This window comes from Chlamydotis macqueenii, chromosome 6 (assembly GCF_036417535.1).
Source record: "Chlamydotis macqueenii isolate bChlMac1 chromosome 6, bChlMac1.mat, whole genome shotgun sequence".
Classification (NCBI taxonomy): Eukaryota; Metazoa; Chordata; class Aves; order Otidiformes; family Otididae; genus Chlamydotis; species Chlamydotis macqueenii.
The window spans coordinates 44,674,956-44,689,772 of record NC_141561.1 but is presented as its reverse complement, the minus strand read 5'-3'; the positions used below and the strand labels follow the sequence as shown (position 1 = coordinate 44,689,772).

General features: G+C 57.2%; 1 protein-coding gene across 1 annotated transcript in view; it reads right to left on the bottom strand.

Annotated features, from left to right (window-relative positions):
• Positions 1–995, bottom strand: part of LOC147600359 (axonemal central pair apparatus protein HYDIN-like) — a 38,924-nt gene extending 37,929 nt beyond the window's left edge. The window contains exon 1 of the mRNA XM_086751249.1: positions 923–995. Coding sequence (XP_086607375.1) covers positions 923–995 — 73 coding nt within the window. The remainder of the gene's footprint in view (positions 1–922) is intronic.
• Positions 996–14,817: the final 13,822 nt, after the last annotated feature.

Genomic DNA, 14,817 nt, shown 5'->3' with positions numbered 1-14,817 from the left:
CTGCACCCTCCTGGAGCAGTCCAGCCTTGCTGTTTTCCCTAGGTGTACGCAGGAACCGCTCCCCAGAAAACCACCCATGGGTTTAAAACGCAAGGGGAGTCGCGGTGAGTCAGCTTTGCAGTCCCTTCCAGCTGGGCCAGCTGTTGCACTTCTCATCATAAGCCTTCACCGCATTTCATAGACAGAGCAAGCACAAATAATCTCACCCCTCATTGACAGGCTGAGCCAGAACATGCAAAAGGCCACGTGCAAGATGAGGAGGGCAACAGCAGCAGCCGCGAGGCAGGCAGCCTCTGTCCCCTCCACGTTTAACCCACAGCCTGGATGCAGTCACAAGGGCATCCCTTGGGAAGAAAGGAAGAAGTTTTGGCAGTTTGTCTTTTGGGGAGCAAAGCTTGCTCCCTGTCCAGCTCTGCGGGGGAAGAAGGGGCTCCAGCTCCCAGGCCCTGACACGGAAAGCGCTGCCGCCCCCAGGTGCCTCTCAGGCAGCAGCAGAGACCCCACTCTGCTCCACAGGCCACCTCACCCCTCAAATCCTCCCCCAGAAAAGCAGCTTGGTCGCAGGGGAAGGGATCCCACAGGATGGGGAGCACAACCTGCTCCCAGGAGAGCTTTGTCAGGCCCGAGGTGGCCCTGGCCCAGGCGCAGCCCTGCCTCTCTCCCCCCTCTCACACAAGGGGTGCCCCCACACCGCTGCGTGGGACAGGGGGTGTCAGCCCTCCGCGAGCTCCCCCACAGCCCTGGGTCTCTGCCCAGCTGCGCTCCCCAGCCCCTCCTCCCGACCCTCAGCAGCCTGGGCTCAGCGACACCGACGGCTGCCCTCCCTCTTTCAGAGGGGACAAGACGCAGCCACGTCAGCACGGGGGTGCTCACCAGCATCCCTCACCTTTCCCACGCCGCGGGGACACCGAGGCACACTCACCCGCTTGATCCCAGCTCTCAGCCGGACTGTTGCCCTCGTTCCCGTAGCAACAAGGGCATCCCAACACCGCCATGGCGATAGCAGGGACACAGAGGGGAGGAGGCGGCTTCGGAACACCATGGCGGACACGGAGGCAGAGGGGACGGGGACGCTAGCGCCCACCCACTCCCGCAGGAGCAGCGCACGCCATCAGCAGGGATCTCTGACCCGCTCCTTGCTGCCCCAGCGCCACAGAAACCAGCCGCTCTTCCCTCCTTTGCTGGGGCACGCACACCAGGGCGCCTGGCTAGCAGGGCCTCATCTCACAGCAGCAACAGCAGCTCAGGGAAAGCACACAATGGCCACTGCAGGCATCTCTGACATTGCCGCCAGCACAGCCTCCCCGCTCCAGCGCAGCCACATCCCTCGGGGTGTTACCCTGAAACACAGCAGCGGCCAGAGGAACTCATGGCAGGACCCAAAGGCTTCCTCCCAGCTCTGTCACCTGTGCCAGGGCTCAGACCAAGCCAGCTAGCCTGCAGGACTGACCGTGAGCAGAGCCACACACCACCTGCAAACACCCACTCTGGCCCAATATGCCAAAAGCCAAGTCCCACACAGCCCACAGAGGTGCCAGCGCTGCCCTCAGAAGGGGCCAGCTGCTCTTCTCTCCGGCACGCTTGGTGATAACTTGGACCCTGCTTCAGCCCGCTGCCCTGCTCTGCTGGCACCTCGCACCTCCCAGCCTGCCCGTGGCAGGGCTCTGGGCACAGGCTGACACCCACGCGCACAGCCCAGCACAGCCGGCCCTGTCGCTCTCACAAAGCACCCCGAGAAGCACAGCCTGACACACACAGCTCTCCACTCTCTCCTGAACCCAGGCTCCCCCTGACTCCCTCACCCAGGAGCTCCACACGGCCTCCGCGCTCCATCGCTCTGCGCACCGGGGCTCCCTTCAAACGGATGCGTTTCACCCGAGTGCCCCTGCCCAGGGCTCTTGGGCAGGCTCTGGCACGGGGCTCAAGGGAGGTCAGTGCCTGCTGACTGTGGCTCAGATCCCTCATCTTCATCTCACGGACAGAGATGCTTCTGCAGCTAAGGAAACAGAACTGCTTGGCTGGCCGTCACGAGCACAGCGGGAAACTCCAGTTGCATAAGATGGCAAACCAGAGCACTTCCAAACCAGGTCTCTGCAGATTAACTTCTGCTTCACAGGGAGCATCGCCGCTATTTCAGTAAGACTCCATCTATAGGATAGCAGAAGCGGGGCGGTAGGGAGGCGGGACAAAAATTGGGAAAGCCAAACAGGGGCGAGAGGGGGCGGGCTAGGGAGGTCACGGGGTTCCGGGGCAGTCGGGTGTCTAGGTGGCGTGTGGTACATAAGGCTGTGTGACGCAGCAATAAATCAGCATTTGGAGCTAGATGCAATGTGTCCGTCTCTGCGTGTCCCTGTCCTGGGAGGGCAGATGAGACGGGTCTGAGCCCTAGTATTCGGGACCTCCTGAGGAGAGCAGCCCACAGAAGAACGCTACAAGTGGTGACCCCGACGTGATAAAGGCCCGGCTGGGTGAAGGGGTCTTTGAGGTAGCTGTGTGCTACAAGAGAAGAAGGACGGTTCCAGAGGAAGAAAGGAAGGGTTCTCGAAGTGGGTAGCGCGTGCTCTTCGGGAACGCGTGTGGCACCCGGGATAACCATGGCATCCATGGAGGCGGTGGTGAGCACGTTAAAGACATTAGCATCTCGTGCAGGCACGGAGGTGCATGGGAAACAGACGCGCGCGCTACTCCAGTGGATGATGCGGCGTGGTCTGGCTTCGAGTCCAGGGGGTGCCTGGACCGGAGCGTATTAGAAAAGGCGGGGGAGGAGTTGTTTCAATCGGCTTGTGCGGGAAACAAGGAGGCTGCAGGGCTAATCTCGGCATGGGGAGCTGTGCGAGATACCTTTATGGCGCCAAGAGAGCACCGCGACACGCTAGCTGCCGCGGTCGTGGACCTCGCTGACCCGGGGGAAGGGACGGGAACACCCGCGGAAGGAAAGGAGAGCAAGAAGGGCGAGTCGGAGGACAAGTCGGGGAAAGGGGGGGTGGTCGAGGAAAACCCCGGAGAGCAGGAGACACTGTTAGCGCCGGCTGAAAAGGAAAAACACGCTCAGTATAGGGGTTCAACAAAAATAACTCTGTCGGGGGAATAGCAGGATTCCCAGGGTGGACGCACCCCGTCGCGGAGGGAAGGGGGATGGGGGGAGGCCCATTCCCCACTCCGTTCCCCACGCCGCCATTCTCCTCTTGGAGTCAGAGTCAGAAGGAGGGAACAAATCAGCCGTTAGACGCCTCGGCGCCACCGGCGTATTTGGGCCAGGGGGGGGAACAGGCGGATAAAAAGGGGGAACAACAGAGCGAGAAGCGGGTGGGGGACAGGACTTGGTGAGGAAAATGATAGATCTTATGGGGCAACCGAGCGAGATGGTGGAAAAGGCCGAACAGGCAGCCCAGAGTGTCCAGCAAGCGGCTCAGAGAGCAGAAGCAGCAGAGGGGGTAAAGTTGGGGGAATTAGGGGATCTTGCAAAAAATTGGCGTTTGCGAGCGCGGGAATGCATTTTGGCGGGCTGCAGACTGGAAGCGGGGGGAGGGGACCTTCCCTTGTTATACCCGATTACCATGGGCCCGGGGGGGCCGGTGTGGAATCCTACAGATTATAAAATTCTGGTTCAGCTGCGAAAAGAGATAAAGGAGGGGGGCATACAAGGGGGGCCGGCTCAACTGCTCCTAGATAGGGTATTCCAAAACTGTCCGAGTGCTTTTGACTGCAGACAGATGGCCAGAGCAATATTCTCCCCGGCACAATGTATGCTTTGGGAAAACGCCTTCCAAGCAGCTTGTGAGGGCGCTTTCTTAGAGGCACAGCATAATCCTGCGCACCCCGCGTGTGGGGCCACGAAGGAGCAGCTAGCGGGGAGGGGGGCCTTCACAGACCCGCAGGTCCTGTGCCATCTGCCGGTGGGTACTTTGACGGCGACGGCGACTGCCGCTCGCAAGGCTTTGGACAAAATGGGAGCGCTTATAAGTAGTTGCCCTGCGTATACCCTGATGAAACAAAAACCGACGGAAAGTTTTGGGGCTTTCGTTGATCGGCTGTCTGCGGCTATAGAGGCGAGTAATTTAGATGATGGGGCAAAAACACAGTGCTAAAAGATCCCGTAGGAACAAACTGCATGCAGAGTTTTAAACAGGCACCGGCTCGTCTCCCATGGGAGGCAAGTCTCGGGGAATTGTTACAAGCTGGGGTAGATTTCGAAAAGGTACAAGAGGCAGCGCCGTTGGCGGCAGCCATCTCTGCAGCCTCTCAGCAGGGGGAGCAGGACCAAAGTGCTTTGGGTGTGGGGGAGAAGGACACCTGCAAAGAGAACGCCCCAACAAGGAAAGGTCGGGGTGCGATCGCCTGCCCGCTGCGGGGTCTGCGGGGGGCAGGGCCATCTGGCCCGGAGCTGCAAACAACGAAAGCAGGCCTCGGCGGTGGGGAAAGGTGCAGAGGGAAGGAATATCGTGGCAGGAAACTGGAGCCGCAGCCAACCGCGGGCCCAGGTGGCTGCGACAAGATCACGGGCCCAGAACCGAGACCAAGCTACGACTCTGACGGCACTGCTCATTCCCTGGAGGGTACCCTGGCCGGGGCCCAACCAAGAGGAAAACTAACATGTGCCCCTATCACGGTCGCGCCCGGTGAAATTCGACTCGCGCGAATAACCTCTCCCATGGAGCCTGGATCAGTGGTATATGGGGCGGGAGCACACGCTTGGGGGGTGGACATCCCTCCTCAAATAACGAATGGACACACGGTGGTAGTAGAATCAGTAGGGCTAGAAGGGGAAATACCGGGAGAGTGCCCGTTAGTAGGCCTAGCCATGCAGGTGAAAGGCGCCCGACCCATGGTATTCCTACAGCTGACGTGCTCAGCGGGGCCTTGTAAGGATCCAACAACACGCGTTGCAGCAATGATCGACACGGGTGCGGACATCACCACGGTACCGGACAGTGTTTGGCCAAAACACTGGCCCCTGAGCACAGCACGACAGCTGGGAGGGTAGGCGGGATGGCGATTGCTAGGCAATCAGAGGTAATGATTACAATTCAGATAGAAGGAGAAAAGGGACAGGGCCGATGTCGGCCGTACGTCCTCCCGAGTTTGTCCATTTCGTTGGTGGGAAGGGATGTCCTCTCACAAATGCAAACACAAATTGTCACTGGGGAACATTTTTGTTAGGGGCCACTGGAGTGAGTTGCCAGCGGATGAAATGGGTTTCCGATAAGCCGGTCTGCGTGGACCAGTGGCCCCTCACAAAAGAGAAGCTGGCAGCTTTGCACGAATTAGTGGACAGAGAAGTAAAAGCAGGACATTTAGTCCCTACCACGAGTCCATGGAACTGCCCGGTGTTCCTTATAAAGAAAAAGTCAGGTCAGTGGCGATTTTTGCATGACCTGAGAGCGGTAGCGCTGTGTTAGAAGCCATGGGCCCTTTACAACCTGGTCTTCCCTGGCCTTCCATGTTACCGGATAATTGGCACACCCTAGTAATCGATCTAAAAGATTGTTTTTCCAGTATTCCGTTGCACCCAGATGACGCTCCAGGATTTGCGATGAGCATCCCCACTACCAATAATGCGGCACCCGCAAAAAGGTATCACTGGGTGGTGCTCCCACAAGGGATGACAAATTCACCCACCTTATGCCAGTTATGCATTGCTGCGATACTAGAGCCGCTCCGCCAGAAACATCCAGAGTGGGCTGTGTATCATTACATGGATGACATCCTGACAGCAGCCGACCTTTGGCCTAGCACTCTGCGTGCTGAGGTTGTAGGGACCTTGGAGTCAGCAGGACTCCAAGTAGCCCCCGGAAAAAGACAAGAGGGATGTCCCACGAACTACTTGGGGGCCCGCATTCAACAACGCTTTATCTCTCCGCAAAAGATAGTAATAGAAGACCCTAAAGTGCATACCTTAAATGACATGCAAAAACTGGTGGGGGCAATCCAATGGCTGCGGCAATTCGCCCTCTTTTCACCCGAAGAGATGAAGCCGTTCACAGACGAACTGGCAGGGACTCAAGATCTTGCAGCCCCGCATAGCTCGGCATAAAAACCTGCTGTCCACCTTCTTCCGCTGACTACAGGAAGGTGGACTACGGCGGTGGGACCCGCAAAAGGAGATGGGACGCCACATCATTCTGCAAAAAGAGGGAGCAATCGTACTCATATTTCAGGGTTTGCCGGAAGCACCCCTGATGTATGGGTATGTGGGAATTCCAAGAGTGGCGTTACCCCAGTGGTCAGCAGTACTGGCCGGAGCCATCTCCTGGGGCTGGCAAAAGATCACACAATTATGCGGGGAGGAACCTCAGAAAATCCAGGTAGAAATGGAGGCAACATCCCTCCACCATGTTATACAACATAGTACGGCAGTGCAAGCCGCCTTAGCCGACTGTCCTGGCCTGCTAATCGGCTCTGCGCCCACAAAAGTAGGCACAATCCTGGCGGTGGTTCGTGTCTTACCAAAAATACTCATTGCAACTCGGCCGGTAAATGGGCCGACGGTATTTACAGACGCCGCAGGAAAAAAGGCAAAGTATGGGGTCGTTTGGTTGCAGAGGAAGCAATGGCAACAACGTGTGGTACATTCACCTGAAACCCCCTCAGTACAGCAGCTGGAACTCGCGGCAGTGTGCGCAGCGCTCCAGCAGTTCGCTGCCTGCCCGGTCAATACAGTGACAGATAGCCAATACTGCTTTTGCATGGCACAACTGTGTAAAGACTGCTGTGGGGCTCGCACCCCCACGGCGCTACGACTGTATCAGGCGCTGAGTGAACGTGCATGCCCCGTGTTTATCATGCACTGCAATAGTCACACCTCCTTACCTGGGTTTATAACAAAAGGAAACCGCAGAGCCCACAAAGCCTGCGCCATGGCCGTGGGAATCTCGTCCTTAGATCTCGCACGCGCCTCGCATGCTCAATTCCACCAGAGCGCAATTGCATTGCAAAATTTGTTCCATATTCCTTTAGCGCAGGCACGGCACATCATTCAAGAATGCGAGGCCTTGCACGTCACTCCCCACTTTCCCTTCAGGAGTAAATCCCCGTGGCTTAAAACCGGGAGATCTCTGGCAAGGAGATGTCACGGAATACCCCATATTTGGTCGCTTTCGTTACCTTCATGTAGTGGTAGATACCTGCCGTGGAGCCATTTGGGCAATGGCTGAAACAGGGCAAACAGCAAGACGTTGGAGAAGGAGTTGCAGAAGGTCCAGAGGAGGGCCACAAAGATGATAAAAGGGCTGGAGCACCTCTCTTATGAGGACAGGCTGAGAGAGTTGGGGCTGTTCAGCCTGGAGAAGAGGAGGCTCCGGGGAGACCTGAGAGCGGTCTTCCAGTACCTCAAGGGGGCCTACAAGAAAGATGGGGAAAGGCTGTTCAGTAGGGCCTGTTGCGATAGGACAAGGAGTAATGGTTTTACAATAGAGGGGGGTAGATTTAGATTAGAAATTAGGAAAAAATTTTTTACAATGCGAGTTATAGAACACTGGAACAGGTTGCCCAGAGAGGTGGTGATGCCCCATCCCTGGAAACGTTCAAGGCCAGGCTGGATGAGACTCTGAGCAGCCTGATCTAGTCGGGGATGTCCCTGCTCCTTGCAGGGGGGTTGGACTAGAAGACCTTTGAAGGTCCCTTCCAACCCTAACCATTCTATGATTCTATGATTCTATGATTCTATGACATTGTGTTTGAGGCCTCCGCGCGGCATTCGCGGTACTGGGAGTTCCAGTAGAAGTAAAAACCGATAACGGCCCCAGCTACCGCAGTCAGACCTTTGCTGCATTTTTGGCCAGGTGGGGGATACGACACTCTTTCGGTATCCCAGGTAATAGCCAGGGACAAGCAATAGTAGCAAGAGCCCATCGAACACTCAAACAGCGTCTACAATGCCTTAAAGAGGGGGGAGGACTAGAGAGGGAGGAGGGGTGTCCTCACGCAATGCTACATAGAGCACTGTCCTCGTTAAATCATCTGGAGGGACGCATTAAAGACCACTTTGGTGGCCCACAGCACCCTATAGGGATAGTGCAGGTAAGAGACCCCCTCTCAGGAATGTGGGAGAAGAAGCCGGTGCCTTTGCTGGTAATGGGACGCGCTTATGGTTGCGTACAAACAGCATCAGGACCGAAACGGTATCCGGCCAGCTCTTGTGAATGCAACACCCAGCGACTAAGAAAACCTGTGAACGCATTTGTAAAAGCCCTAATAATGAAAGCCAAGAGTGTGTTTTGTCTTGACAGGTGAGCAGCCAACGCCTTCTGCTGGGACTGCCAGCAATCATGATCGTCCCAACAACAGCGACAAATTTCTGGGAGGAGTTTGCATCGTACACTCATGAGCATTAGGTTTGCCTGGCGCTGAAAAGCGTGGGAGCACCTTTCACCACTTGTGCCATCGGGGTACGCTTTAGCAACATCTCAGACCGACTAGGCAACGCAAGTCAATGGCTTACTTCACCACAGATACAAGTACGGAATATCAGAATGTCGGAGAGTGGAAATATGTCTGACCGGTACAGCAAAGACAAAAATGTCAAATGGTTCGCTAGCGTTTGGAAGATGAAAAACGAAAACTGCAATCATAACGACATATGTATATTCAAAGACTCGGATCGCTGGATTCAGAGGACTAAAGGCTGGATCGATAGGAGTGGATGGACTGATTATAGACAATTCAGTGGATTCGCTACGGCTGCCTTAATCCTCAGTGGGAAAGAGGTGCCAACAGGAGAAAACATCAGATGGCAGACCCTAGGGACGATGCGCCCAAAAGGTTCCACGGTGGGCTGGCTATGGTTCAACAGCACATAAGCGAAAACAACTCTCCCCATCAGTGAAGACGCCCGTTGGGAAGACATTGGCCCCAATGATTTAGAGTTTCTCGGCAGAATTGAGGGAATCTACAAAAACAGACGCTGTGCCACCATAATACAACTGACACTAACTAACGATCGGCCATTAAGACTGCCGGAAGGGATGTTCCTCATTTGTGGATCAGGCATGGTGTATCCGACCATTCCGCTGAGGCCTCGGGGCGGACCCTGCAGCAGCGGTTTCCTGGCCATAGCCCCAACAACCATAAGGGCGACCAAAAGCGCCGCAAGCAACAGAACAAGACGAGAAAGCATTCCATTAGACCCAACTTGCAACGACCAGATAAGCCTGACCGGAACGACACAGATGGTCTTCGAGACATTCTTCACGTGGCCGCAAATTGTGCGTAACACGGGCAGTCTGAAAAACTCAGCGTGCTGGGCTTTGAAAAATGCCAATCGCACGGCCAGTGCGGTGAGCGCGCTAGCGGATGTCCTGGAAGGGCACGGCGAGGCGCTCATGACTCTAAAACTAGCTATGGACTATACACTGTCCAGACTGGGTATCGGTTGTGAAGACACAACAGAAGAAATAAAAAGAGAATACTGCTGCCTGGACTTTGACAAGAACGCCTCGACAGCCATCGAAAAGGTGCGGGAACAAGCAAAACAGATAGCAGAGTCAGGCAACAAAGCAAGAATCCAAAAAGACTGGGGGTGGTTCTCAGGGCTGTTCAGCCTGCCTGGGTGGTTGTCAAACGTAACATCTATGGGCTTGACGATTTTAGTAATCACCTTAACAGCAATGTGTTTACTGCCATTACTCTTAAAAATGCTGATGCGCGTGGTGGAAGGAGTCGCTAGTAAAGTAGCTATGACCACTTATGCTATGGCAAATTATCAACCGCTACAGCAGAAGGACCAAGCATAAAGAGGGGGGAAATACAGGATAGCAGAAGCGGGGCGGTAGGGAGGCGGAACTAAAAGGGGGAAAGCCAAACAGGGGCGAGAGGGGGCGGGTTAGGGAGGTCGTGGGTTTTTGGGGCGGTCGGGTGTACAGGTGGCACGCGGTATATAAGGCTGTGTGACGCAGCAATAAATCGGCATTCGGAGCTAGATGCAATGTGTCCGTCTCTGCGAGTCCCTGTTCTGGGAGGGCAGACGAGATGGGTCTGAGCCCTAGTATTCGGGACCTCCTGAGGAGAGGAGCCCAGAGAAGAACACTACAGGTATCAGATTGTCTCCACACAGGACACATCTCACTCCACAGCAAATGCTTTGGCATGACACTTACCCTGGCCTGCAAAGGAGAGCTCAGATGCAATGACCAATCCTGTACTCCCTGGGGGTTACAGCACACGAACCTCTGCTCTGCTGACACGCAAGGATTTGTTAATCTACCAGGGAACTGCACAGCCATGCTGGGACAAGGGGCACTGCCAGCACCCTGAAAAACCACCCTCTCTCCCGTTCTGAACTGTCTCTTGGCTTCTGCAGCATCAACTCGACGTGCACAGCACAGCCTGCACGACGCACACATCCTGACCAGCTGCCTTCACCAGCCAGGACCCTGAGAGCTCAGGCATCAGCCCCGTTGTCTGAAATGGTCCTGTGAACCTCCACCCAAGCCAAGCTGGATCAGCCTCCAGCTTCAGAACCTTCCCAGTGAAACAGTTCTGCCTGTTCATGCCCAGCTCTCACAAAGGCCTTTCAGCCTCTGGAAGAACAGAACCACGCATTGCATCCAAAGGTGCCAGACTGACGACAGGGAACCCACCGGAAGCAGAGGCAGGAATACCACCCCCCAGCCCCACCTTGGCTGCCTCCAGCCTCGCACCCAGTTCTCCAGCACACACACACTACTGGCTGCCAGGACAGGAAAAATCTTGGATGCACGGGATTACTGCTGTACTGCTACAGCACTGGCTGTAAGCCCCAGGTGTTACAGAGCACATTTTGGCTTCACCGAGTCCGTTCCCACCCTTCAGTCGGGGGGCAAGGCTGGACAACCTGGTACGAGCAATCTGCACCCTCCTGGAGCAGTCCAGCCTTGCTGTTTTCCCTAGGTGTACGCAGGAACCGCTCCCCAGAAAACCACCCACGGGTTTAAAACGCAAGGGGAGTCGCGGTGAGTCAGCTTTGCAGTCCCTTCCAGCTGGGCCAGCTGTTGCACTTCTCATCATAAGCCTTCACCGCATTTTATAGACAGAGCAAGGACAAATAATCTCACCCCTCATTGACAGGCTGAGCCAGAACATGCAAAAGGCCACATGCAAGATGAGGAGGGCAACAGCAGCAGCCGCGAGGCAGGCAGCCTCTGTCCCCTCCACGTTTAACCCACAGCCTGGATGCAGTCACATCAGCATCCCTTGGGAAGAAAGGAAGAAGTTTTGGCAGTTTGTCTTTTGGGGAGCAAAGCTTGCTCCCTGTCCAGCTCTGCGGGGGAAGAAGGGGCTCCAGCTCCCAGGCCCTGACACGGAAAGCGCTGCCGCCCCCAGGTGCCTCTCAGGCAGCAGCAGAGACCCCACTCTGCTCCACAGGCCACCTCACCCCTCAAATCCTCCCCCAGAAAAGCAGCTTGGTCGCAGGGGAAGGGATCCCACAGGAGGGGAGCACAACCTGCTCCCAGGAGAGCTTTGTCAGGCCCGAGGTGGCCCTGGCTCAGGCGCAGCCCTGCCTCTCTCCCCCCTCTCACACAAGGGGTGCCCCCACACTGCTGCGTGGGACAGGGGGTGTCAGCCCTCCGCGAGCTCCCCCACAGCCCTGGGTCTCTGCCCGGCCGCGCTCCCCAGCCCCTCCTCCCGACCCTCAGCAGCCTGGGCTCAGCGGCACCGACGGCTGCCCTCCCTCTTTCAGAGGGGACAAGACGCAGCCACGTCAGCACGGGGGTGCTCACCAGCATCCCTCACCTTTCCCACGCCGCGGGGACACCGAGGCACACTCACCCGCTTGATCCCAGCTCTCAGCCGGACTGTTGTCCTCGTTCCCGTAGCAACAAGGGCATCCCAACACCGCCATGGCGACAGCAGGGACACAGAGGGGAGGAGGTGGGTTTCGAACACCATGGGGGACACGGAGGCAGAGGGGACGGGGACGCTAGCGCCCACCCACTCCCGCAGGAGCAGCGCACGCCATCAGCAGGGATCTCTGACCCGCTCCTTGCTGCCCCAGCGCCACAGAAACCAGCTGCTCTTCCCTCCTTTGCTGGGGCACGCACACCAGAGCGCCTGGCTAGCAGGGCCTCATCTCACAGCAGCAACAGCAGCTCAGGGAAAGCACACAATGGCCACTGCAGGCATCTCTGACATTGCCGCCAGCACAGCCTCCCCGCTCCAGCACAGCCACATCCCTCGGGGTGTTACCCTGAAACACAGCAGCGGCCAGAGAAACTCATGGCAGCACCCAAAGGCTTCCTCCCAGCTCCATCACCTGTGCCAGGGCTCAGACCAAGCCAGCTAGCCTGCAGGACTGACCGTGAGCAGAGCCACACACCACCTGCAAACACCCACTCTGGCCCAATATGCCAAAAGCCAAGTCCCACACAGCCCACAGAGGTGCCAGCGCTGCCCTCAGAAGGGGCCAGCTGCTCTTCTCTCCGGCACGCTTGGTGATAACTTGGACCCTGCTTCAGCCCGCTGCCCTGCTCTGCTGGCACCTCGCACCTCCCAGCCTGCCCGTGGCAGGGCTCTGGGCACAGGCTGACACCCACGCGCACAGCCCAGCACAGCCGGCCCTGTCGCTCTCACGAAGCACCCCGAGAAGCACAGCCTGACACACACAGCTCTCCACTCTCTCCTGAACCCAGGCTCCCCCTGACTCCCTCACCCAGGAGCTCCACACGGCCTCCGCGCTCCATCGCTCTGCGCACCGGGGCTCCCTTCAAACAGATGCGTTTCACCCGAGTGCCCCTGCCCAGGGCTCTTGGGCAGGCTCTGGCACGGGGCTCAAGGGAGGTCAGTGCCTGCTGACTGTGGCTCAGATCCCTCATCTTCATCTCACGGCCAGAGATGCTTCTGCAGCTAAGGAAACAGAACTGCTTGGCTGGCCGTCACGAGCACAGCGGGAAACTCCAGTTGCATAAGATGGCAAACCAGAGCACTTCCAAACCAGGTCTCTGCAGATTAACTTCTGCTTCACAGGGAGCATCGCCGCTATTTCAGTAAGACTCCATCTATAGGATAGCAGAAGCGGGGCGGTAGGGAGGCGGGACAAAAATTGGGAAAGCCAAACAGGGGCGAGAGGGGGCGGGCTAGGGAGGTCACGGGGTTCCGGGGCAGTCGGGTGTCTAGGTGGCGTGTGGTACATAAGGCTGTGTGACGCAGCAATAAATCAGCATTTGGAGCTAGATGCAATGTGTCCGTCTCTGCGTGTCCCTGTCCTGGGAGGGCAGACGAGATGGGTCTGAGCCCTAGTATTCGGGACCTCCTGAGGAGAGCAGCCCACAGAAGAACGCTACAAGTGGTGACCCCGACGTGATAAAGGCCCGGCTGGGTGAAGGGGTCTTTGAGGTAGCTGTGTGCCACAAGAGAAGAAGGACGGTTCCAGAGGAAGAAAGGAAGGGTTCTCGAAGTGGGTAGCGCGTGCTCTTCGGGAACGCGTGTGGCACCCGGGATAACCATGGCATCCATGGAGGCGGTGGTGAGCACGTTAAAGACATTAGCATCTCGTGCAGGCACGGAGGTGCATGGGAAACAGACGCGTGCGCTACTCCAGTGGATGATGCGGCGTGGTCTGGCTTCGAGTCCAGGGGGTGCCTGGACCGGAGCGTATTAGAAAAGGCGGGGGAGGAGTTGTTTCAATCGGCTTGTGCGGGAAACAAGGAGGCTGCAGGGCTAATCTCGGCATGGGGAGCTGTGCGAGATACCTTTAAGGCGCCAAGAGAGCACCGCGACACGCTAGCTGCCGCGGTCGTGGACCTCGCTGACCCGGGGGAAGGGACGGGAACACCCGCGGAAGGAAAGGAGAGCAAGAAGGGCGAGTCGGAGGACAAGTCGGGGAAAGGGGGGGTGGTCGAGGAAAACCCCGGAGAGCAGGAGACACTGTTAGCGCCGGCTGAAAAGGAAAAACACGCTCAGTATAGGGGTTCAACAAAAATAACTCTGTCGGGGGAATAGCAGGATTCCCAGGGTGGACGCACCCCGTCACGGAGGGAAGGGGGATGGGGGGAGGCCCATTCCCCACTCCGTTCCCCACGCCGCCATTCTCCTCTTGGAGTCAGAGTCGGAAGGAGGGAACAAATCAGCCGTTAGACGCCTCGGCGCCACCGGCGTATTTGGGCCGGGGGGGGAACAGGCGGATAAAAAGGGGGAACAACAGGAGCGAGAAGCGGGTGGGGGACAGGACTTGGTGAGGAAAATGATAGATCTTATGGGGCAACCGAGCGAGATGGTGGAAAAGGCCGAACAGGCAGCCCAGAGTGTCCAGCAAGCGGCTCAGAGAGCAGAAGCAGCAGAGGGGGTAAAGTTGGGGGAATTAGGGGATCTTGCAAAAAATTGGCGTTTGCGAGCGCGGGAATGCATTTTGGCGGGCTGCAGACTGGAAGCGGGGGGAGGGGACCTTCCCTTGTTATACCCGATTACCATGGGCCCGGGGGGGCCGGTGTGGAATCCTATAGATTATAAAATTCTGGTTCAGCTGCGAAAAGAGATAAAGGAGGGGGGCATACAAGGGGGGCCGGCTCAACTGCTCCTAGATAGGGTATTCCAAAACTGTCCGAGTGCTTTTGACTGCAGACAGATGGCCAGAGCAATATTCTCCCCGGCACAATGTATGCTTTGGGAAAACGCCTTCCAAGCAGCTTGTGAGGGCGCTTTCTTAGAGGCACAGCATAATCCTGCGCACCCCGCGTGTGGGGCCACGAAGGAGCAGCTAGCGGGGAGGGGGGCCTTCACAGACCCGCAGGTCCTGTGCCATCTGCCGGTGGGTACTTTGATGGCGACGCCGACTGCCGCTCGCAAGGCTTTGGACAAAATGGGAGCGCTTATAAGTAGTTGCCCTGCGTATACCCTGATGAAACA